The sequence below is a fragment of the Eptatretus burgeri genome, chromosome 9 (assembly GCF_056783735.1).
Source record: "Eptatretus burgeri isolate ZD-2024b chromosome 9, Ebu_testis_v1, whole genome shotgun sequence".
NCBI lineage: Eukaryota > Metazoa > Chordata > Myxini > Myxiniformes > Myxinidae > Eptatretus > Eptatretus burgeri.
The window spans coordinates 52,173,629-52,197,959 of NC_140969.1; the positions used below are offsets into that span (position 1 = coordinate 52,173,629).

Consider the following 24,331-nt stretch of genomic DNA (forward strand, 5'->3'; position numbering starts at 1 on the left):
AACCAGACAATGACGTGCAAGTCACAGTGTTTGTAGCTCTCTTTCTGAGCAGATCGTGGGTTGTGCCTGAGCTTCACTCATGCCGTTTGTTGTGCCAGATATATGCTCCCTTGGTTTGCTGATGCTCCTGTCTGCAGGGCTTTTGTCACAGGCTAGTTTACCCCTGGTCACCCATTTTGGATGCACCTGAGGTGACCTTTCCTCCTCCATTGTCCCAAAATCACATACTGTGCATTGGAGCTGCTACGCTGTTCAGCTCAAAAATCAGTGCCAAGAGACAAAGAGCCATTGCCGGAAGAGGTTCCGTATTTTTACAGATGGTGTTGTATAAAGCGAACCAGTTGTTCTCATTCACTTACAGCCAACATGATGTCGTCACTCCAGTGGATCACAAAGCATCTTAAGAAATGTCAAACATTATAGCAGAAAGCAATACAAAATGGCAATAACAGAAACACAGTGTAAATTTAAGCCTTTATAAACACCATTGAATGAAGGTGTTGTGCTTTTTTAATTAGCCATTTACGTTTCTGACCATTTTCAGGCACGACGTCTCTATTCTAATTTTTTTTTTTATTCGAGTCAGCCCCAACCATGTGCTCATCCTTGTGATATCAAATAAATGGGCTTTCTCAGTGATACGAGAAGAGGAAAAAGGAAAACATACAGTGTGTTGAGGTTCTTGAGTTGGCCGAAAGCACCCGGAAAGATCTCCTTGATTCGGTTGAAGCGAAGGTCTCTGTGGGAGAACAACATCATTGAGTAATGTCGGCTTTCTACAGTTCACAAACTCAAAGTTAACTGTGTACTCAATGTCTAACCAACCATTAAAAGAAACAACTTTAACTTGAAAAACAGCAGACCTAAAATTAGAAAATGAAAAGTGAGAAAAATAAAATGATGGGATAGGAGAAAGAATCAGGATAAAATAATGTGGAGAAGTTCACCCTCAATCAATTCATACATAATGCGTTGATGACAGATCTTAATAAAAACTTGTTCATATCGGCCATAATAATTTTGATTAAAATGAAATGGGTCCTGAGGTTGCATGCAAGTCATACGTTTATCTGATAAAAAATCATATGGGTCATGGGGTTTTTGAGGTAAAATGCATACAAGACAAAATCTTACAAGTCACGAGGATGTGATTATGAGTGATCACACAAGTCAATAAATCAGGTCAGGTCAGGTCAGGTCAGGTATGGGAGCATGTGCCAGAACAGCGAGTCGCTGCGTCCACTTTCCGCCGGTACTCCAGGGGCCTCCGTCTGGCCATCCCCCAGGCAGATGCCAGGCCCATCCCCATCTCCTTGAGATGATGGTCAACCTGCTGCAACCACGAGGCACGTGGTCGGCCCACTGGCCTCCTCCACTCATGAGACTCCCTCGCTGAGAGAATCTGGTGAGCAGGATCAGCATCAGGAAAACGAGCCACATGTCCATACAGCCGCAATTGACGCTCACGGACTATGCAGGTAACAAATGTCATCCGAGTCTCTCTCAGCAACCGCTCGTTGGACACAAAATCTGACCAGCGATAGCCAAGGATTCTCCGAAGAGACTTGGTACCAAAGGAATTAAGTCTCCATCTCAGATCCTTGGTCAGAGCCCAAGTCTCGCATCCATAGAGCAAGACTGGAAGTACCAAGGACCTGAAGACTCGGACTTTCGTCCTCCCGCACAGGTACCAGCAGCGCCACACCCCATGAGCCAGTGAATCCATGACTCCCCAGGCCCGAACCAGACGTCTATTGACCTCTGACTCACAGCCAGCAGAGACATGAGTATCACTGCCAAGGTAAGTGAATCTCTCCACGACCTCAACATCCTCACCACAAACAGACACAGACAGGACAGCAGCATCCAAGATGTCACCGAAAGCCTGGATCTGAGTTTTGACCCAAGAAACCCATAATCCCAGCGGCTCCGACTCCTCATTCAGCACCTCGAGGGCCCCCAAAAGGATATCTAAAGTTATCCGCATAAACCACAGACTCGAACGTGGCGTAGAATGCATCCTTCACGGTTAGATTACTCGCCTCGGTCGGAGCATAAACAGAGACCAGGGAAATAACACCTAAGGAGTGAAAAATCCTTAATCTCACAATACGCTTGTTGACCGGTGTTACCTCAATTATCATTGGGGTCAGCTTATTGGACACAGCTACAGCAACTCTTTGGGTATGGTAACCATCAGAGCGACCAGACCAATAGTAGGTGTAACCACCCACCATTATCTCGCCGCAATCCAGTCTCCGAACCTCAGAGAGAGCTGCAATCCCGATGTCCAAACGCTTGAGCTCAGATGATAAGAGACAGGTGATCATCCTCTCTTAGGGATAGGACATTCCAGGCACCCACCCAAAGGGACCGCCTCAGGTTAACCCAAGGAGACCGCCGTCTGGTGGACGACACCTCAGCACCACTCCGACACACTCTCCCGCAATCTGACCCAAGGATGTTTCCCCGTGGTGTCCCTCCTGTCATCCAAGATTGGGGGTCCCGAAGGCTTTGCCCCAATCCCGTCATCCAGTGAGCTGCCCTGCGAAGGGAAGCTGCACAGGAGGTACTCCAACGGAGTGGGTTTTCAGATTTTTTTGCGTTTTGTGAAATGAAGGGTTTTACAGTGGCCGGAGTACAAATCCTGCCACCAACCTCCTAATAAAAAAGTAACCCAACCGCAGGAGGACGTCCGCAGACACAGTTGGGCATTAGATATGGATGGCCGTTGGCTCACAAGGAGATCCTCCGCCCTTTGACAGGTTTTGTTTTTAATCCTGCTGGGTGTCCATATCCAAACACCCTCCTCACCAGAAAACCTGGTGGGGAAGACGGTTTAGTCGCCGACAACCCGACCATGGAACAGGTTAGTACAGGTTTACATGGTACCTGTAGCAGGCCACAGATCTAACCTGATCTGACATAAATCACATAAAAATCACGTGGTCATCGTCATATTTCATTCCACACCCCACTGTAAATTGTCACACTGGTGTTTTTCATACAAGGCCATAGCATCCAGTATGTGGGTCCATCAATGGCCAAATTCCAAGTTCCTGCTCAGATTACTACTGACTGAGAATGCAAAGGCAAACTACCAAATGTATTCCTTGAGAAGCCATGAAACAGCTTTGTTAACACTGAAGCCCTGTAAAGGGTATAGACTCAAACAACAATGATATAAAATCATATGGATTATAGGTTCATCTGACTCTGACTGAAATTCATTTAGGTCAAAAGTTATTAAAAAAAAAAAAATCAAGCAAAATGCCGTCTTTGACATGTCACTCATATGAGCTGCAAGCAAGCCCAAGCGGATTCATCCAGAACCCACTCTAGACAGTACAGCTATATAGGCTATCCTCACTGCTGCAATGTACGGAGCACTCAAGGAAACCAGGAAAAACTCTGCCTGATGTTATCACTGATAACACCTCAGACCCAAAGAAACTACCTCGATAATTTTGGCACGTCCCATGGACCCTGTAATAGCCTGAGCTTGGAGCAGGATGGTGGCAATCATCCTTGGAGTGACTCACACTGCAAGCACAGGAGTCTGTGAAACCATCTCCCGGTGTCCATTCAATAATGCCTTTTAATCAGATCTCTGATTATATTATCTCATCACCTGCGAATTGTTCTACCCTCTCTCATCTTGTCCATACCATGTCCATCCATCTTGTCGCAACCTTTGCAACCTTTCAACATGATCTTTTGTTTTATCATTGCAATGTTTCAAGCCTTTGCATTTGCAGAAAGAGTTACAGTGGGAGCACAAATGGCACATGGGCAGCAGTTCACATAACTGGTACGCAGGTACTCATGCGTGCTAAAAAAAAAAAAAAAAAACTAAACACGTACTTCAAAGATGCTCAGAAAGCTCCAAAGTGTACCAGCACAACAGAGGCTTTAGATCAGCAATTCTTAACCTGGGGGGAATTATTTTTTAGGTTGAACAATTTTCAAACTATTTATTGCGTTGATTCCTTACGATTGCATTATTCAAACTATCCTTACTTTGTTTTCTTCAACCTATCTTTGCGAGTCGGGGTTTTCGTCTTTAATGACCATAAAATCTAAAGCACGAAATCGGCTTGAAGTGGAGTGTGACATGCGTTGCGCACTCTCTAACACTGCTCCTGACATTGATGTACTGGTGAGCAAGAAGCAGTTCGAGCCATCTCACTGAAGTAAACGCGCTTAGTGCATGCTCATCAATTATCCTGCTGTGTTTAACGACTGAAGCCATCAATAGTTTTGCCAAGTCTATTGCCATTTTTAAATGACGCTCTGCAAAAAACATTTCCCTTAATACGAATGATTTGAATAATGATGAACTTTTGCTGATTTTAGCAATGCTAATGTTAAAATAATACAAGACTGTTAATGTTATGCAATAAATTGTGCATCAATATTTTAATGAAAATATTTATTGGAATAATTTTTGAAATAAATTTTTTTTTATATTAATTTAGTGTTGATAATGGGGTGGGGGGAAATATCATTATTTGGCAATTTCGAAGGGGGAAACAATACTAACCAGAGTGGTGTCAAAGCCACCCAATGCTCGCATTTTTATACATTTATCGTTTTTAAAAGACTAGTCTAATAATATTTTTTTTTAAATCATTGCAGTGAAGTCTGATCCAAATAATTTTAAAGCAATATATGTATTTGTATATTGTAATCAGTAAACAAGAGGTCCACATGAGGAATTCAAAACTCACAGAGGGGTGAACTTTCTCGCTGCAAAAAGTCAACAAAGGCTTTCTGAGGTAGGAAATGCCGATGGCCCGAACTGGAAGACGAACTTGAACACTGGGTTAACACACAGACAGTGGATGGTTGGGATGTTTCCACTGTTCAGATTAGACTCAAAGCAAGATCGATCACTTTTTGTGGCTAATTTTCTGACGTTTTTGCGCTTGGTTTTTTGTGCAACATTTGCTGCTTATAAACCAGTGTGGCTTGTGTGTGTTAAAATTCCAGATTTTTTTTTTAATTTAGGGGATGCGGCAAGTATAACGATGCGCTCAATGGTCTGAATTTTATGGTACTTGCCTTGCCATGAGAAATGCATCGAAAAGAAAAAGTAATATGTAGTGTTGGCACTTAGAGTGCGGACAGGAACGGATGGAAAACAGCATCGTGGTTGCCATGGCAACCACTTTAGATGACGAACGTATGTCATGACACACCGTCTCCACAGTCTGTGCCTATTTACCAAATATGATACGTGAAAGTTGAAAACTTTGGGAGTTAGAGTGCGGACAGGAACAGATGGAAAACAGCATCCTGGTTGCCATGGCAACCACTTTAGATGACGAACGTATGTCGCGACACACCGTCTCCACAGTCTGTACCTATGTACCAAATATGACACGTGAAAGTTGAAAACTTTGGGAGTTAGAGTGCGGACAGGAACGGACGGACAGACAGACACTGACAGACGGACGGACGACGACAGGTATCTATCAAAAAAACCAAGTCTGTTACACATTATACGCCCCGATATATATATATATATATATATATATATATATATATATATACATACATACATACATACATACATACATACATACATAAATACATAAATACATATCGGGCGTATAAAAAAAATAGTGTGGTAGATAAAAACATTAGAAAGGAAAAAATAACTTGCACCAAAAACTTTAACATTGTCATGTTCACGCTGATGCTCACGCCGGGGGTATCGCTATAGCTCTCTGTTCTTCGAACAGGCGAGCTAAAAAGGTTAAGAAACTCTGCTTTCGATGGAAGGTTTTCTTCCGTGATAATTGTGATCTAATGCGATTTCAAAATTTAAGTGTACAAAATTCAGTTTATAAATCAAAAGAATACAAGTTATATTATAACTTGTAAGATTTAAATATATAAAAAAATAGATGATAGGATAACACACAAGCAAAGAGGAAGAAGAGAGGGTTTTCTCAGCTCACTTTGTAAAAAAATTTCTGTGATAATTCTGACAATTGATTTAAAGTGATTTCAAAATTTAAGTGTACAAAATTTAATTTACACGTTTTAACAATATAATTTATAAGCTATATTGTAAGTTTATAACTTTTAAGATTAAAAAAAATAAAAGATCCAAGGAGAACGTGCTCAGGAAGAGAAAGAAAAGGAGGCTCAGGAGCGTCCAGAACGGGAAAAAAAAGAGCGGTTTGTGAGTGTCTCGTCCGGAATGAACATTCTGAGAGAGCGCTTCCAGAGGAGTGAGATGCATACAAACCTGAATGACGCATTAAAAATCGGAGTGGCGATTGGGAAAGCAGATGTGTGCACTCGATGCCGACAAAATGTTTTTTTTCATGAGTACCAAACCATTTCTGCTGGTACTCATTGGAGAACCGAATTAAAAAAATTGTGTGAACCCATGCATATGGGACATCTGACTTGATAATCCTGCAATGCCTGTGACAAACACCAAGGTCACGTACGGTTTAAAAAAAAAAAAATTCAAATAGGACTTCACAAAGGACAGAGAACAAAATTTAAACTGACAAGAACAGAAGTCAAAATGAAAATACAACTTGTTTATGAAACAAAAAAAAAAAACAAGTCTGTTACAGAATAACAGACAATCATCAAATTACAAGACAAGACACATGTTACAATTATCTTCAACACAAAATATTACAAAACCGAAGTAGAAGGGTACTCGGTAGAGCGCATACCTCCGGCACATGCCTGATCCACGAGAACATGTCGGGCCCAACACATTTTTGAAATATCATGCTGTATATCACTCTTGGCCCTCTCTCTCATTGGTGAAGAATCACTTAAAAAATTACATAATTAACGTGTCTAGATCCGGATTCGGATCTTCACCAAAATCAAATCAATTCCTTGGCGTCACACACCCAACGTGTCCACCAAGTTTCATCTGAATCCGTCCCAAATTTTTTGCTATATCGTGCGAAATATCCTTTTTGGCCCTATCTCTCAATGGTGAAGAATCACTTTTAAAATTCTATTATTCGGATCCAGATTCGTATCTTCACCAAAATCTAATCAGTTCGTCCTTGTCAAACACCGAACCTGTCCACAAAATTTCCTCCAGATCTGTTCACAACTCTTTGAGATATCCTGTACACAGACAGACAGACAAAGAGACAAAAAGGGGTGAAAACAACCTCCTTCACCTTCGGTGGCAGAGGGAACTGTTTTTTAACTTTAAGATTCTCATATCTTATCACAATATTATTCAACAAATATATCTCAATCCCAAAACAAACGCTTCAAAAGCAGGGTATTCCAAGCAAAATTGCCAAAAATATTCCATGTTCTTAATCTTTGGTACAATAAACATCCCTCAGTAGATGCAGCACCACAAGAGATTAGATACAGTTCAGAGTCCACCCCCACCACCAAACTCTCACCCCAACACCCTATTTTGTCCTGATATACACCCATGATCTTTTCTACCCTTACTAACCTTATCCCATTTCAACACCAACAGCCCATCTACTTTCAATTATGTCATATATTTGCCCATCCTTTTGTGCCCTTTGAAAATATCAGTTTATCAATCTGCATCCTCTGTTATACAGTCAATCCATTAGCTATAACTGCGATAAAAACAGGTAGTGATGAGCTGGAAAACTTTGTGCCAAAACCGGGCTGACACTGCATGTGAAAATTAGTTGAGCGACACCATGTGTCGGCTCGGTATGCAGTGAATGCTCTTGATGCATCACCTTGCAGGGTAAGGTCATGGCACCCATGTAATGCTCCATGACAATATTGTTACGAATTTCGCCCGCCCGGCGTGCGATCGGCCACGTAACTCAAATCGTGACGAGTCACCCACCGGAACGGACAATTCAGTCGTGACCCTCTTGGAACTACCGCCAAATAGCTAGCCACGGGTGCGGGTTTAACCTCACTACAACCCAGTCCGCATTCTACCCGCGCAAAATAGGGTGAATCGCCGAATGTCGATATACCGAAGTACCCGCGCGGGTAGCGTACCGAGGAGTTGTACCACGCCGCAGGTCGGCTCCGGACACGAACCACTTAAGCGGCTCGTTCCGTGCAAAGGGGGATAACCGAGCAGAGTTATCGCCGACCTCGACGGTTCAGATTATTTGCTGGGTGTCAAAAACCCACGACCAATCCCTTCCATGATGCAAGATGGAACTTTCAGACGAAGGAAAGGACGCAACGAAACGGGAAACAATTTGACAAGCACATTTTTTTCACTCTCAGACAAGCACGTAATTTACAGCCATACAAAAATGCACGTATACAGTCAAAGCAAGAACACAACGCAGTGTTACAACCGAATAAAGTAATGTAAAAGCACTTATTCAGGTTTACTGAAAAGACTGGCGCCATACACACATTTACACAAAAAGCAAATACAAGCCACCCTCATAGGCAAGGGGGCAGACAGGTCCGTGGACCAAATGTACGTGGGACCTGGGTGAGCGGCCAGGTCCACGAGAACGAAGGGGTCTTACCCGCGCCCTCGTGGCGCGATGGTGGGCCCGCCGCAATGTCAGCGTAACGTGCCTGACTCCGTGCCCCTGGCGTGGTCGGTGAGCTCCTTTCGGCAGTGCGTTGCGCAGGCATGTGGTGGTCGGTCGACACCAAGGTTGGGGTGGGGAACGGACGGGGTTACCGGTGCTATCTCAGCGCGGATGGGGGGAATTGTTGATGCTCGCGGTGTAGAGAGAGGAATGGCGGATGCACCGACTCCGGCGAACTCTTGCCCCTGAGCCCTCTTCCACGTCCCTGCTTCACTCCGCAACTCGTCCCTCGACCCAGCAATGACACCCTCCGTCTTCACTCGACCAGCCCAGCCAGCACAGCACCGCACAGCTCAGCACAACCCAACACACGCGCAAGTCGCCTTGTGCTCACGTATTTATAGACCGGGGGAGGAGCATGTATGCTAATTCGCGGATCAAAACGTGCTTGGAGGCGGGGCCACGCCACCCGACGTTTAGCCATTTGTCAGGCAAAAAGGGGCGTGAGCCTCTCCTGATCCGATTTCCCTCCTAAAAGGAGTCCACATGCATCGCGCATGGGGGCGGGGCCACACCGCCCGACGCTCGCCCATTGGACGGAGGAAAAGGGGCGTGAACCTCCCCTGATCCGATTTCCTCTCTCGTAAAGGCATCCATTTGTACTCGCGGCTCGACGCGTTCGGCAACAATCTCCGAACAGGCCCTGGACAGCACGACGTTCGGTGTTGACAGGTGATGTGGTTGGTGGTTGTGGAAGGAGAAAGGCGAAGGTGGTGGGGGGGTTGCTGTGGTGGTTTGAGTTGTTGGCGGGCTTCGTTTGGGAATGGCGGTGAAGCGATGTTTGCGGGATGGAATTGTGGAGGTAAAGAGGCGAAGGTGGCGGTGTTTGAGTTGTTGGGGGATTATTGGTCCAAAATAACGATAGAGAAAGAAAAATGGCTAACTCAAAGCGTCGCAGCCCGGATGAATCACATATATTCCCTCTAAACAACGGGTGTGGACTAACTACACATGAACTTATCGATATATCTAACCTGAGGACCTTTCTGGTGTCTTGCAAATTTCCACAGCCGTAACACTACCCCCTCCCCTTTTTACAGACTCGTCCCAAGTCGTCGAATTTTCGTGTGCCATCATGTGTAGTTCTCCCCTAGTACGTTTTACCTTCGGATCCCTGAGTAAAACATTCAGTGTATTCGTGTCCCCAAATAAATAACCTACGGGCTGAGTAACTAACTAAACAAACCCACTCATATGGACGACATAAATAAATTGCCGGCGCTAAGACTTACATGCCGGGGGCGCACTCATATACAATGCACAATTTAACAACTTAACCTTATAATTTACACTATTCCATGGCCCAGGATTGATGGACTCTGCAAAGAGAAACAACAGTCACAAGCAGGGGGCCAGGCTGCTTAAGCACAGTCCAAGGCCTCCCCCTTGAAATGGACGCAGTGAACACAACGGCGCATGAGCTGTGCAACGCAGTCTCCGTGCTGGCTCAAGCAGCACACGCAATGTAGAGTGCACGGGCGGCCGGTGCAGGCCCGTGTTGCAGCTGCCTACAGGGCAGTCCCTGCAATTTGCGCGAGGATCCTGGCGCACATGGCAATGAACAAGGGGGGGGGGGGATGCAGAACGGAACGGGGGCAAAAGATGACGAGGGCAGTAGGCATGGATGGCAACCATGAACAGGCAAGGCATGGCATGACAAGGCCGCTGTAGCAAAAACAGCCGGCAGTGAAGCTGACCGGCACAGGCCTTGAAGCAAATAGCCCTAAGACGATCGACCGGCACAGGACTTGCAGCAACAGCCAGCCGATGAAGTGGCTGGCACAGGCCTTGCAGTAAACAGCCAGCAGATGAAGTTGGCCGGCACCTTGCATTGAGATGGAGGTTGGTGGAGGGAGTGCGGTGGTGCTGGCCACCCGGAAGGCGGGCTCGGACCTGCCTGACTGTCTCCCTCCCAACCTATCGCCTTTGCCTGTCTCTGTCCATACCCACCCCCTTAATTTGTAAAACCTAATTTAGCCCCAACTTATTTTCTTGTTTTATTTTTATTTTTTACTTCCCCAGTATAAATCGTCCCCTAACCCCCTTTATCGTCCTTGTTTGGCTAACCTATCGTCTCCTAGCCTACTCCCAACCCCTAAGTTCCCTTCCTGGAGGGGAATGAGGGAGAGCTAGCGTCCTGGGTCGAGGTCCAACTCAAGCCTCAGAATGGCCTCGTCAGACTTCAGCGATCTTAACCCAAAGTGGGTCCAGCGGCCCACAACGAGAGCGAAGGGATGGATGGTGCGGAGGGGTACACTACCCTATCCATTAACCTTTAAACTACCCCGGGGCTTTCAACAAGCGCCTCTTGCTTAAACTACTGGTTCTAAAAACCCAGATTCTCGTCGCCTGTGTTGGTGTCCTCCAATTTTGGGCCTTGCCCCCCAATTTTCCGCCCGTGCCCTCACACAGTTTCGTGGCTGGGACGCATGACTCCCTTGGAAGGCACTACCCTCTGCCAATTCCCCAACGATGGCACCCCCGGGTACTACACTGCCTCCGAGCCTACCAGCTCCCTAAACACCGGGGAGTGCCCTCTCTGGTGACTCCCCTGAAACGCTCACGTGGCAGGCTGGTGCCCCGGGCCCCTTTCCGAGGGTCACCCGTGTCCACGACTGCCCACGCGGCCTATGGCGCCCCGGGCCCCGCATCAGCAGATCACCCGTGCCCACTGCACTATCCCAGCCCCCCATGGGCCCTTGGCCTACTAGCCCGGTGTCTGGGGTTACCACTCAGCGATGCTCACCTTTCGCAGCCACGCTCCCAGCCCGTCAACAGGGCTCCTGCACCCCTCCAAATGGGTTTCGAGCCTACTTTCCCACCAACAGCAAAACGACCTCCATTTTTCAATTTCGCTCACCCAGCTAACTCACTTTACTCTGACCCCGGGGTCCCTTGGGCGGGAATCACACCTCCCCCCAATCACTCATCGCACCATGCATTCCACAATCACTCCATACACTCAGGCCTGCTGGCCTCACTCACTTACCAAGTACATTTCCAGTCTTCAACTCACACTTTGCCGATTCCTGCCGTCCTGCTCACTACATCCCCCAACTACCTCGTGCTCCCACGTCGTCCCTTAAACTACAGCACGTTCCTTTTAACACTACGTAGCTAAGCTACATCCCCACAACACATTCACAGTCAGTCACTGTCCTCAAAATTGCAAAAATCATTTTCCCAGCCTAAATCTCAACTGCAATCCCTCTAACCAATCCATTCCACGGGCTCCATGAGGACTTATCCCTGCCCCATGAAGCCAGTCTAAGCTAATCCATCCCCCTAACTTGTTCCATCCTGTGCCCAGGGAATCCTGTTCACCTGAAAGCGAGGCTTGCTTTTGTTCTCCATTTTTTTTTAAATCCGTGTGCACCAGCACGGCAACTCGCAACCTGCGCACCTTGCCCGTGAAGTCATGGCAGCTGTTCGCGTACCTCGTCCTTCTTGGACGGTACCATCCAGCAGGGATACCCCCTCCTGCCGGATTCCATCCCTACGTGCAGCCATGACGTCACTCTGCGCATTACAAAGCAAACCTCGCGTTTCGAGGGGCTCCCCACACGAACACATGTGCTCTGCCCGTCAGAGCTTCACACACACGCTCGCGTGGAGAACCCGTCCGGTCCAAATCCAGAATCCTGCCTACCCTTTTGTCCGTCCGCGGGATCGGCAACATCCACCGCTGGCGTTTATGGACCGGACTTCACTCCCGCAAGCGCGCACGTGGCGGTCTCGTGCGAAGCACGGCACGAACCTCGCACTCGCTGCCGTGCAAACCCGGCACGGTCCCAAAAACATCTACGGACGCTACCCGGCCCTTGTCCATCTGTCGCTGTCGTCGCCTCCATTTGACCCACGCACACCTGCGTGTTACGACGCTCACACATCTTACCATTACACTCACGCCAGGAAACACAGCTGCATGTTCACTCATGTCCACCGTCATCTCCCTTACAAACCGCTCTCTCAAACACACGGTCTCCCTTGCACTCGGCCGTTCACTCACGCATGCCATTTTCCTTGCACACGTGGTTCCACTCACACACGTGGCTCCTTCCACATACGGCGTGCTGAGAGGCACGCACTTCGGCACACTTGCCACCAAACCACTCACACGCGGGGTTTCACTCATACCCGGGGTCTCATCCATACACGGGGTCTCATCCACACACGGGGTCTCATCCACACACGGGGTCTCATCCACACACGGGGTCTCTGTCACCCACCCGGTCGCTCTCACACACGCCCTTGCACCCACGCTATGTGCGCGTTGCAGCACACATTTCGCCACACTTGTAAACACACACCTCGACACCACACTGGGGAATCGTGTCACCACAAGAGTTTCTGGGGCCTCCATACCCCCCAAGCTCTCCGTGCACCCGCCAACAGCACTCACCCCTTCAACCTCGCTCGGCACGACCGGACCCGCCTGGTCGTGATCCGCCTCAAGGGGGCATACTCCTTCCCCTCGTTCCTGGAGGAGGCCATCCAGCTGCTCGCACCGGGTCCCTACACAGTCCGTCAGCTCGCCCCCATTATCCTCCACTACCTCCGTGTGTGTGTGCTCGTCTTTAACCCCGTTTTTATCGTGCAGTCTCTCCCCTACCGTTTCCATCTCCCTCGTCTCTGGTATTTCTTTTATTCTTTCCGTCGTCACGTCGTGTCTCGTCTCACACGTTTCGGTTTCCCCATTTACTTTTTCCCTCTGTGTCACCGTCACTTCCTTTTTTGTCACCTGCACGAGTCTCGTCCTCCACGTCCCCCGTATTATTTTGTCCTCACCCGCGGGGCCGACACAGTCCACACTCCCCCCCAGCTCGTTCGCTCCAACACGTGGTGCCGCCATTTTGCACTCCACCGTCCGCGCTTCATTGCACGCAATTTCCACGTTTGCCTTTTGCCCAGCCTGGGGATTCAGCCCCATGCTCTGCGTTTCACCCCGCAGTATTCGCATCCAATTTGTCGTTCATTCGTTCTCTCCACGCATTTGTTTTTATTTCATTTGTGTTATTCATTTCGTTGTTCATTTCTTTCATCATCAGCAAAAACTTTTCCCCCAATCGGCAGAATTCAGCCGCAACCGACGAAGCCGAATCGCCTCGGTCGGTCGCGGCGTCGCTGGGGGTTGGGGAAGGACTTTGACGGAGGAGGGGTGGGGGGGGCATCATCCACCGCGGCCGCTGCCGCGCCCATTTCGAGTTCCGGGCTCGGCTGTGGAAATTCGTCCTGCACAATTAGCATTTCCTGTTCAGGGTTTTCATCCTGGACCATGGATTCTACATTACTACAAGTATTCATGTCTACCCCCGGCACCCGCTCGCCTTGAAACTCCATCTTGTTTCTCGGAAGAAATTAATTTAAATTACTCGTAATTTAATGGAACACGGAGGGTCGCTCCACTCACCCTTGATCCGGTTCCGTAAATTTAGTTGGAGACCGAGGTGGATTTGAATCCGACACTCCTGTACACCAGTGTTACGAATTTCGTCCGCCCGGCGTGCGATCGGCCACGGAACTCGAATCGCGACGCGTCGCCCAACGGAACGGACAATTCAGTCGTGACCCTCTTGAAACTACCGCCAAGGAGCTAGTCACGGGTGGGGTTTAACCTCACCACAACTCAGTCTGCATTCTACCCGCGCGAAATAGGGTGAATCGCCGAATGTCGATATACCTAAGTACCCGCGCGGGTAGCGTACCGAGGAGTTGCACCACGCGCAGGTTGACTCTGGACACGAACCGCTTAAGCGGCTCGTTCCGTGCTGCAGCGATAACCGAGCGGAGTTATCGCCGACCTCGACGGTTCAGATTATTTGCTGGGTGTCTAAACCCACTACCAATCCCTTCCGTGATGCAAGATGGAACTTTCAAACGAAGGAAAGGACGCAACGAAACGGGAAACAATTTGACAAAAACATTTATTTCACTCTCAGACAAGCACGTACTCACAGCCATACAAAAATGCACGTATACAGTCAAAGCAAGAACACAACGCAGAGTTACAACCGAATAAAGCAATGTACAAGCACTTATTCAGGTTTACTTAAAAGACTGGCGCCACACAAACATTTACACAAAAAGCAAATAAAAGCCACCCTCATACGCAAGGGAGCAGACAGGTCCGTGGACCAAATATACGTGGGACCTGGGTGAGCGGCCAGGTCCACGAGACCGAAGGGGTCTTACCCGTGCCTCGTGGCGCGATGGTGGGCCAGCCGCAATGTCAGCGTAACGTGCCTGACTCCGTGCCCCTGGCGTGGTCGGTGAGCTCCTTTCGGCCGTGCGTTGCGCAGGCATGTGTTGGTCGGTCGACACCACGGTTGGGGTGGGGAACGGACGGGGTTACCGGCGCTATCTCAGCGCGGATGGGGGGAATTGTTGATGCTCGGAGTGGAGAGAGAGGAATGGCGGACGCTCCGTCCCGCGAGCGGGGCCTTGAGACCGCACCGACTCCGGCGAACTCTCACCCCTGAGCCCTCTTCCGCGTCCCTGCTTCACTCCGCGACTCGTCCCTCGACCCAGCAACGACAACCTCAACGACGACCTTCGTCTTCACTCGACCAGCCCAGCCAGCACAGCACCGCACAGCTCAGCACAACCCAACACACGCGCGAGTCACCTTGTGCTCGCGTATTTATAGACCAGGGGAGGAGCGTGTATGCTAATTCTCGGATCAAAACGCGCTTGGAGGCGGGGCCACGCCACCCAACGTTTAGCCATTGGTCGAGCAAAAAGGGGCGTGAGCCTCTCCTGATCCGATTTCCCTCCTAAAAGGAGTCCACATGCAGCGCGCTTGGGGGCGGGGCCACACCGCGTGACGCTCGCCCATTGGACGGCGGAAAAGGGGCGTGAACCTCCCCTGATCCGATTTCCTCTCTAGTAAAGGCATCCATTTGTACTCGCGGCTCGACGCGTTCGGCAACAATCACCGAACGGGTCCTGGACAGCAAGACGTTCGGTGTTGACAGGTGGTGTGGTTGGTGGTTTGGAAGGAGAAAGGCGAAGGTGGTGGGGGGGTTTGCTGTGGTGGTTTGAGTTGTTGGCGGGCGTCGTTTGGGAATGGCGGTGAAGCGATGTTTGCGGGATGGAGTTGTGGAGGTAAAGAGGCGAAGGTGGTGGTGTTTGAGTTGTTGGGGGACGTCGTTTGGGAATGACGGTGAAGCGATGTTTGCGGGATGGAGTTGTGGAGGTAAAGAGGCGAAGGTGGCGGTGTTTGAGTTGTTGGGGGATTATTGGTCCAAAATAACGATAGAGAAAGAAAAATGGCTAACTCAAAGCATCGCAGCCCTGATGAATCACACATATTCCCCCTAAACAACGGGTGTGGACTAACTACACCTGAACTTATCGAAATATCTAACCTGAGGACCTTTCTGGTGTATTGCAAATTTCCACAGCCGTAACAATATATACAGTATATTGGGGCAGCTTGCAATGACTAACCCAGAGGGTTTGGGAATTTTATGCCATCCGAAAATATATAAAAGAGAAGACAGCAGAGAGACAGTTGAATGGGATGACGTAGAAGTAGCACATTTAGCTTTGGGCTGTTGAGCCGAGGTTAGATTTCCAACACGATTATGAACTGTCGGATTGGTGCTTCCTTGGTAAGTCATTGTATCAGAAACTGTGCCATCCCTCAGAAAGATGTTCGGCTGGGTGTCCCCTCTTCTCGCATCAGCTGTTGCACGTTAAAGACACAATGGTCTTTTTCATGAAGATTCGCTGAGTTATCACAAACAGCCTGAACAAATTATTACAAATTCCTGCCCAAATCACCTTCAGTGCGAGCCAAAGTACCGGGGACAAAAACATTCTCCCAGCTGACCTCAAAATGAGGTGGGAACAATTGGCGCCTTTAAATTGGTAGTACTCACATCCGAGCCCCGTCTCTTCAGTGATGGGAATGCCAATCCTTGAGGAAATGCAAAAACATGGGTGTTGTTGTTTGTGTGCTCTCTCAGAATAATTTTATTTTTTTTAAATTACTACTTCTGGAGGTATTATTATATATAATTTTGTCTGCTCCTTCCATGTTGCCACACGCTATCCTAAAGGGTTTCTGATGTCGAAGAATAATAATTTAAAAAATGGTACCAATGGAACTGATATATTAATCTCCATGTCCTGCGGAAAAGCATTTTTATGATTAAACAGCCACGACCTTTTACAACTTTGAAATGTTTTTTTGCAAGTAAATTGATTATTAGATTTCCAACAGTACCATTTTCATCATTCTGTGACATAAGGTATCCTTTAGAATAAAACGTGACACACACACACACACACACACACACACACACACACACACACACACACACACACACACACACACACACACACACACACACACACACACACACAGCTCCATTTAGTAATGGAAGAGAGAGAGCTAAAGTTTTCCTAAATTGCCAGCAGACAAAAGGCTACATCACATAGATTTTGTTGCCAATATCCAGTATGGCCTGGGGAGTTGCATCACTTCTCCTAAGGTCAGCGATTATATATGTCTGAAGTCATGTCCGGTGTTGTCTCAGATCTTTGTCTGCATGTGTGCATGCAATTTGTGTCGGAGCTCCTCCACGAGCCTTCGACCCCATAAGAAAATCAGGACGTTTTCAAAACAAGCGCAAAGCGCTGTGAGGAAACGAGCCGTAGTAGGGCAACTTAGCATACCAATTGTGCATTTTGTGAGGAAAGCACCAAATTTGGCACACTAGTAGCCTATCATATTATGAACAGATTTGGATATTGGGCCATCTCAAAATTTTTGATGGCAGTGGAAAATGGCTGCCACAGCCATCAGCGGCTGAATTTGAGATGGCCCAATATCCGAATCTGTTCATAATATGATAGGCTACTAGTGTGCCAAATCTGGTGCTTTCCTCACAAAATGCACAATTGTTATGCTATATTTAGCTAAGTTGCCCCACTACCATGCAAAGTCAGATTTTGAAGTAGTACGACGCTGCAATAACGAGTGTAAGTATTGTACCATTTTATTTGTACCATTGTACCAGCACTTTTACGATTGCACAATTATGTTTGTAAACAACAGTAGTTTTGTTTCTTTTTCCAACGATCCCCTATTTTTGCTGTAATGCAGCAGACATTTTAAGCCAAACAAGTCATTGTATTGTTGTTAGCTTAACCAAGATATTAACCGTTTAAACTGTTTGCTCGTTCAAGAATTTAAAAGACCAAAAATTTCATATGTTCAAAATTAGAACGTTTGAGCATTTACACGTTTCATGAATCTGCTACTATCTCAGTCACAATCCACAGTGGAATTGAGATCCAAGATCCAACTGAGAGAGTTTTTTGTCTGCATAATAAGATACCATAACCCGAGGCCACATGATGCCACTCTTTGTGCTCTGCAAACCAACTTGGAACCCTGGAATGGCAAACTTTTGTTGCTACATTAATGAATTCAACATATTTAGACAAAATAACATGTTTCTTCCTACCCAAGCTAGGTTAAATAAAAATAGCACAATGAACAATACAGGAAACATCTGAAGGTGAACCCAAAACTCAAGTGTCTCGCACGTGATGTCTCCAAACCACAGGTGCCGGCAGTTCGAACGGCAGGTGGTATCCAACCCTTGTCCTCCAGGAATAGATGAATACCAGGACTTTGTATCAAAAAGGAAACGGCCCTGTGAGCACATACTGCACAAAAATGGCAATTATAGCAATCATTATTACTACACACTGCTTGGGTGCTATACCCTATATATTCACATTCACTCATCCTCATCAATGAACCCTTTTCTCTATTCCATTAACGATTTGCAAAGGAAATAATCCTCGAACATCAATGGTGGCTTTGCAATGGATCCACAGGATCCAACGTCCAAATCTTTCATTATTTTCGGTATTTCTCTAGATTTGTGGTAAACTTGTCGGAATCAGTAGCCACTCTCAGTATTAGACAATTCTCGACAATAAATATTGTATGTTAAAAACAATCCACGGTCTCACTGTGATAAGAAAAAAAATAGTTAAAAACTAGAAGGGCATTCGGTGGAGCACACACCTCCGCCACGTAATGCCTGATCCACGAGAACATATCGGGCCCAGTACATTTTTGAAATGTCATGCTTACAGTACAATATCGTTTTTGGCCCTATCTCTCAATGGTGTAGAATCACTTAAAAAAAACTAAAAGGACACTCGGTAGAGTGCATACCTCCACCATACAATGCCTGATCCACGAGAATATATCTGGCCCAATAAGTTTTTGAGATATCGTGCTATATATTGTTACGAATTCTGGCCCGCCTGGCGTGCGAGCGATTGCGTAACTCCAATTGCAACCGCGTCGCCCACCGGTCGGACAATTCAGTCGTGACCCTCCTTGGAACTACCGCCAGGAGCTAGTCACGGGTGGGTCTTTCGACCTCACCACAACCCAGTCCGCATTCTACCCGCGCGAAATAGCGTGAATCGCTGAATGTCGATATACCTAAATACCCGTGGGGGTAACCTACCGAGGGGTTGCACCACGCCGCAGGTCGGCTTAGGACACGAACCGCTTAAGTGGTTCATTCCATACTACAGGGATAACCGAGCGGTGTTATCGCCGACCTCGACGGTTCAGATTACTTTACCCGGGTGTTCAAACCCTCACTAATTATTCCACGAGGTAAGGTGGCACTTTCAATAAAGGAAAGGAAGCAACGACGCGAACAGTTCGACAAGCACATTTATTATTTACACACACGTAAGAGAGTCATGCAATATGTACAGCAAGAAAACAATACAACCGAATAAAGCAGGGAATTCTGTACAACACAGTCACTTAAACAGGTTCTACTTACAGACGGCGCCACACCATGCAAGCAAAAGTAAAAAGAAAAGAAAGGACCTCCCTTTCGTGGCCGTCCAGTCGCCCTCCCCCGACCGTGAGCGGGGTCGCGCCTGGTTCCGACCTCCCACGTGGCCGGCGAACCCTCTCCGGCACCCCTCGTCCGGACACGCAGGTCCACCACAGGCCGCACTGCGGTGCCTCACGTCCGCGTCTCCACCACCGCACCAGGCCACGAGCGTGGGAACGAGCGAGGAGGAGGGGAGCGCGTGCAAGAAGAGCGCATGAACCGTAAAGAGAGGAGAAGGCCCAACGTGAATCACCGAGAGAGCGAGCCTCGCATCTGTTCGCCTTTTGTAAGGCGGGGCTCCGCCCTTCGCCGCGCAGGGCCCCGCCCGTCGCTCCACCCCGTTCGCGGCTCCACCTCCCTTCGAGGCGTTTCCAGAAGGCTCTCGAAGGGCGGCGTGCTCCCACTCCGACCGCCTCACGCCGTGCCTCCACCAACGGGGAGCGAGCTGCTCCGCCCCCTTCCCTTCACACCAAGCGCGGGGAAGAAACAGGCGGGAAAAACCCCACAGGCTTCACAAGAGCTTTTATTCTGCCAATCCTTCTGACGGTTTCCGATGCGGAAACTGTCTTACTGTGGTCCGCGGAGGATGGCGTTCGTAAGCGGGTGTAGTGGCGAAGATGGTGATGATTGTTGTGGGGGTGGTGTGAACGTGGTGGGCGTTGTGGCGTAGGTGGTGGCGGTTGTTGTTTGCGTTGAGGTTTGTTGCAATGGTGGCTCAAAATAACAATAGATAAAGAAAAACAGCTATCTCAAGGAGTCGCAGCCCGGTGAACATGAAGAATTCCCTTTAAACAACGGTGGGGACCTATCTGAACACTCACTTACCGGCAGAGCTAATCTAAGGAACCTTTATGGTGTATTGCGAATTTCCACATCCCTAACAATATCATTTTTGAGCCCAATCTCTCAATGCTGAATAATCACTTTAACGATTCTAGTCGTCGGATCTGGATTCAGATTTCCACCAAAATCTAAAAAGTTGGTCCTTGTCACACACTGAACCTGTCTACCAAGTTTCATCCGGATCCGTCCACAACTTTTTGAGATATCCTGTACACAGACAAACAGACAGAAGAAAGGGGTGAAAACATAACCTCCTTCACCTTCGGTGGCGGAGCTAAATCAAGATAATTACCCAATTTATCTTTGGAAGAAACGAGGAAGATACTAAGAGGGGGAAAAAAAAAGTGGAATATTTCCTGCAGCGGAGGATGCATTGAAAAGGTTCATTCGGTTGTCATGTGTTTCTGCAATAAAGCTGATACTTCCTGCCAGCTGGAGTTAGCATCAGCTTGCTTGAGAGCCAGGAACTTTCAGCTGTGATTATATTGCTGTTATGAGCAACTACACGTTTACAAACAAGCATGAAAGCAGGCAAAGCACGAACACAATAAGTGAATAAAATAAAAAAATCACAGAACAATTTGCTGGCACACACAAATAAAGGAGTCCAATTGTGGTTCTTTGGCATCTGCCAAGGTGTCTTAATGTTTATCAACAGTGAGATATGTCTATTATGGCTCCCTGCTGTGGACTGGATGTCGTACACATTCCCATGTTCGTTCAATGCCAATACACTTATCCGAACGAGAAGAGAGCGAAAGGATACGCTTTGCTGTGTTCCGTAACAGCCCATCCGGAGTACACGGGTACGCAGTGGGTCGAAATTTGAGTGAATTTAATGTAACAACAGGATGACATTCTGGCAAAACCATTTGAGGACTATCTCCACTGGCCTGCACTATCAATAACAATGTCCCTTTTATGGTGCCATGAGAAATGTCCCCTGTGTAACTGAGATCAGTAAATTCTGATTCATTCCATTAAAACAATCAGGGCCATTCAGCCTCATTTTTGTCCATAAGTAGCACTCAACAAAAGTATGGATGGACACATAGACAGAAGGGAAGGGACGAGGGGTGTTGCTAAAATGATTTGCTTTGAAGTTCTTCACAAGCTTCCCCTTTGTGGTTAATTTAGCACAGAGATGGAAAATCCCTGGTAGTCATTTAACATGCATACAAGTTACACCAAAACATCATAATGCATCTGCGTGGCACATTTGAACATCTCCGGCACATCCCAGCCTTGATTGCTCTCTGTTATATTAAATTTTACTTTGAAGAAAGGATATCAGCAATAAATTTTATTCAACTGTAAAAAAAACAAATCATCAGATAACCAGACTTAGTGGCATTCATTTTGTTGGAGCGTCTGCTCCGCATCAGGGAGGTCAGAGGTTCAAACCTTGACCAAGTCATACCGAAGACTAAATATGGTACGTGCTGCTTCCTTGCTTGATGCTCAGCATACACAGAATAGAATATCAGCAAACCCGTACGTGTGTGCCCTTCTAGTTTTTGACTATTTTTTTTTTTAATCACAGTGAGACCATGGATTGTTTTTAACATGCAATATTTATTGTCTAGAATTGTCTAATACTGAGAGTGGCTACTGATTCCGACAAGGCGTCGTGCAATTGAAACGGATGAAGAACGAGCTGCTCGTTTGGTACGTACGGCCACACACGTAATAAACACCCATGGGTTTGCAACCATTGGGGGTGAGGGGAGCAAATATTTCTCCTTAATTGCACTACTGACTGCTGAAAGAAAAGTAACATCACAAGATGGCACCACCATCACTCAGAGTGCTCCAGGAAGTTACTTCCCCTGAAGTCAGTGGCTGTGTTTGTCTCATGTTAAAAAGTCAAGTCCCAGGTGTGTTAGCTGATATCTCTGTCTGCATTGTGTGTGTCTGATGTCTGTGTGATAGCTCCTCCATGAGCCTTAAACTCTGCAGAGAAATTATACTTTGGTTCAGTTTTAGCAGAGTTGTGATGGTTCAACCTGTGTCCCTTCAGTAACTTTCAAAAAGAACAGACATTTGTCGGTAAGTTCCTTGGCTGATTCTAAGTCATGAGTGGAAGAGTCAACTTCAATGAAAAAGTGTTTCTTCAATAAAATACAAAGCTTTGCCACTTTTTACAAAAAGGAAACTTGAAAAGTAAACGCTTTCAACAGAAATGGAATGCACGCACCCCTTCCAACCCCACCACGTCAGTGTACCACAAAGTGCAAATCCCTCCCAGAGTAAGCGACCTGTCTGCAGGAACAGACTAACATTCACCGAGAGCAACACAAACCAAACAAAAGGCAGTCGTTTCAAAGACGCTGCCTCCCCCCCCCCCATGTACAGTGCTGCCCCCTTTCCATGGGAGTTTATGAAGTTCCTCCTTTTCCCCCACTTGTTAGAATTTTCTCTGCCCCTGGAGCATGAAGTGGAGGCATGTCGTGGTAATCCTGCTCTCTTTCTATCGAGTGCAGCCTGTGGCTGCTGGTTGCATCATTGGTTGGGACGCAGCTATGCCACTGATGCAGCGTCCGCCTTACCAGTACATTGGTGCTCATTTTGCCGACCTCGGAAGGATGACAGGCTGAGTCAACCTCCTGGTGTATTTTAATTCAGTGGCCAACGAGGTTTGAACTCAGGACCCAGGGATCCCAAGCCGCCACCCTATCCACTAAGCCGACACCAGGCTTGGTAATCCTGCTAAAACGTGCATGAGGCCTGCAGTGACAGTGGCCTCAGAAGGGCAATGGATCATTCACAGCACTTGATGCCAATTACCCACCTGCACTTTATTTACTCTAATGGCAATTCCAAAATGCGCTGCAGCCTTTGTGTGAAAGCCTTGCATTGCGGATAAATATAATAATTAATGTGGGATATCCTTGGCTACATTGCATGGAATCCAAGTCCAACGCTTGACGTTTATAAGTCACACAAATTACTCCATCATTGCACATTACATTATTCCACTCCGATAATCACAGCTATAACATCAAAGCTGCTATTATACTCTGCGAGCTGCTCTGACATGTTTGTGAATCGTAAATCTCCCCCACATTTGCAATAATTATATTCAAGTTGGTCAAGGAGATGGTGGCTTGGAATGTGCTGACAGCAGGGAGGGCTTTAAACATGAGATTCCAAGTTCAAAACGAATCGTTCCTCAAACCAGACCGTCTGTGATTGGAAACATCACAGCCATCTCTGAACGACTGGCACAACTCAGAAGCCCAAGAGTTTAAATGTTGCGATAATGATCAAACACGAACAGGCCGCACAGAGCACTCAGCAGAATTCCTATCGGGGAGCATAACCATAATGTTATCAATCCTCCCAGTCTGTCTACCAGCCTTGTGTTTAGTCTGACATGAGTGGGAAACATTCGACACCAGCTCTCCTTTTCTCAAGAACTGAAAATGTTCACATCGTCCAAAGGTCATGTTAGGTCGAGGGTTAGAGTTAAACTTTTGAACTGAGGGACTTCATAAATCCAAACGTCCAAAGTAAATATTTGATTCTTTCTGCAGCAGTAGTTGGTAGGGAAAGCGACATGAGACACTGACCTGCTGTCTCTTCATTCAAGTGACTCAACATAAATTTTGAAAGTATCATCTTGGAAGTAAGTGTGATGCAGTTGAGAATGGCTTCTCTGGTGTGAGGTTCAGAAAGCCAAATATAACGTTTCAATATATTTTACCAAAGGACCTCTTCCAACATTTTTAATTTTCTCCCCTTTATCTTCCCGTCACCCCCGCGCCCTCCACGTGGGGCAAAGCGGACAATGTTGTGTAACATTCTCGTGGGGCTCAGGCAACACGAAAAGCGGGCTGGCAAGCAGCCGAGACCCCGCTTGGTCCCGGGGTCTGAAAAGAGGTCTCAGAACCCTGAATGGCTTTTCTACAGGGCCGGATGAGGTTCCCAGATGCAAATGTACCTACTGTCACGGTTCGTGGAGAGGTCCTGGGGCCCCAAAACGTTTCCACAGATGGAAGCAGACCTGAATGACGACGAGGATAATAATGATAATAA

At 47.3% G+C, this 24,331-nt stretch overlaps 1 protein-coding gene across 4 annotated transcripts in view; it reads right to left on the reverse strand.

Annotated features, from left to right (window-relative positions):
- The window catches only part of PXDN (peroxidasin), a 202,716-nt gene that overhangs the window by 149,457 nt on the left and 28,928 nt on the right, over positions 1 to 24,331 (reverse strand). For 3 of the 4 annotated variants that reach the window (XR_015061649.1, XM_085895157.1, XM_085895154.1), the window contains exon 2: positions 668 to 739. Coding sequence is in view for 3 of the 4 variants with exons in the window: in XM_085895157.1 (XP_085751283.1) it covers positions 668 to 739 (72 nt within the window). In the remaining variant the exon portion in view is untranslated. Of the gene's footprint in view, positions 1 to 667; positions 740 to 18,119; positions 18,654 to 24,331 lie in introns of those variants that run through there. The other variant, XM_085895156.1, reaches the window with a different exon arrangement.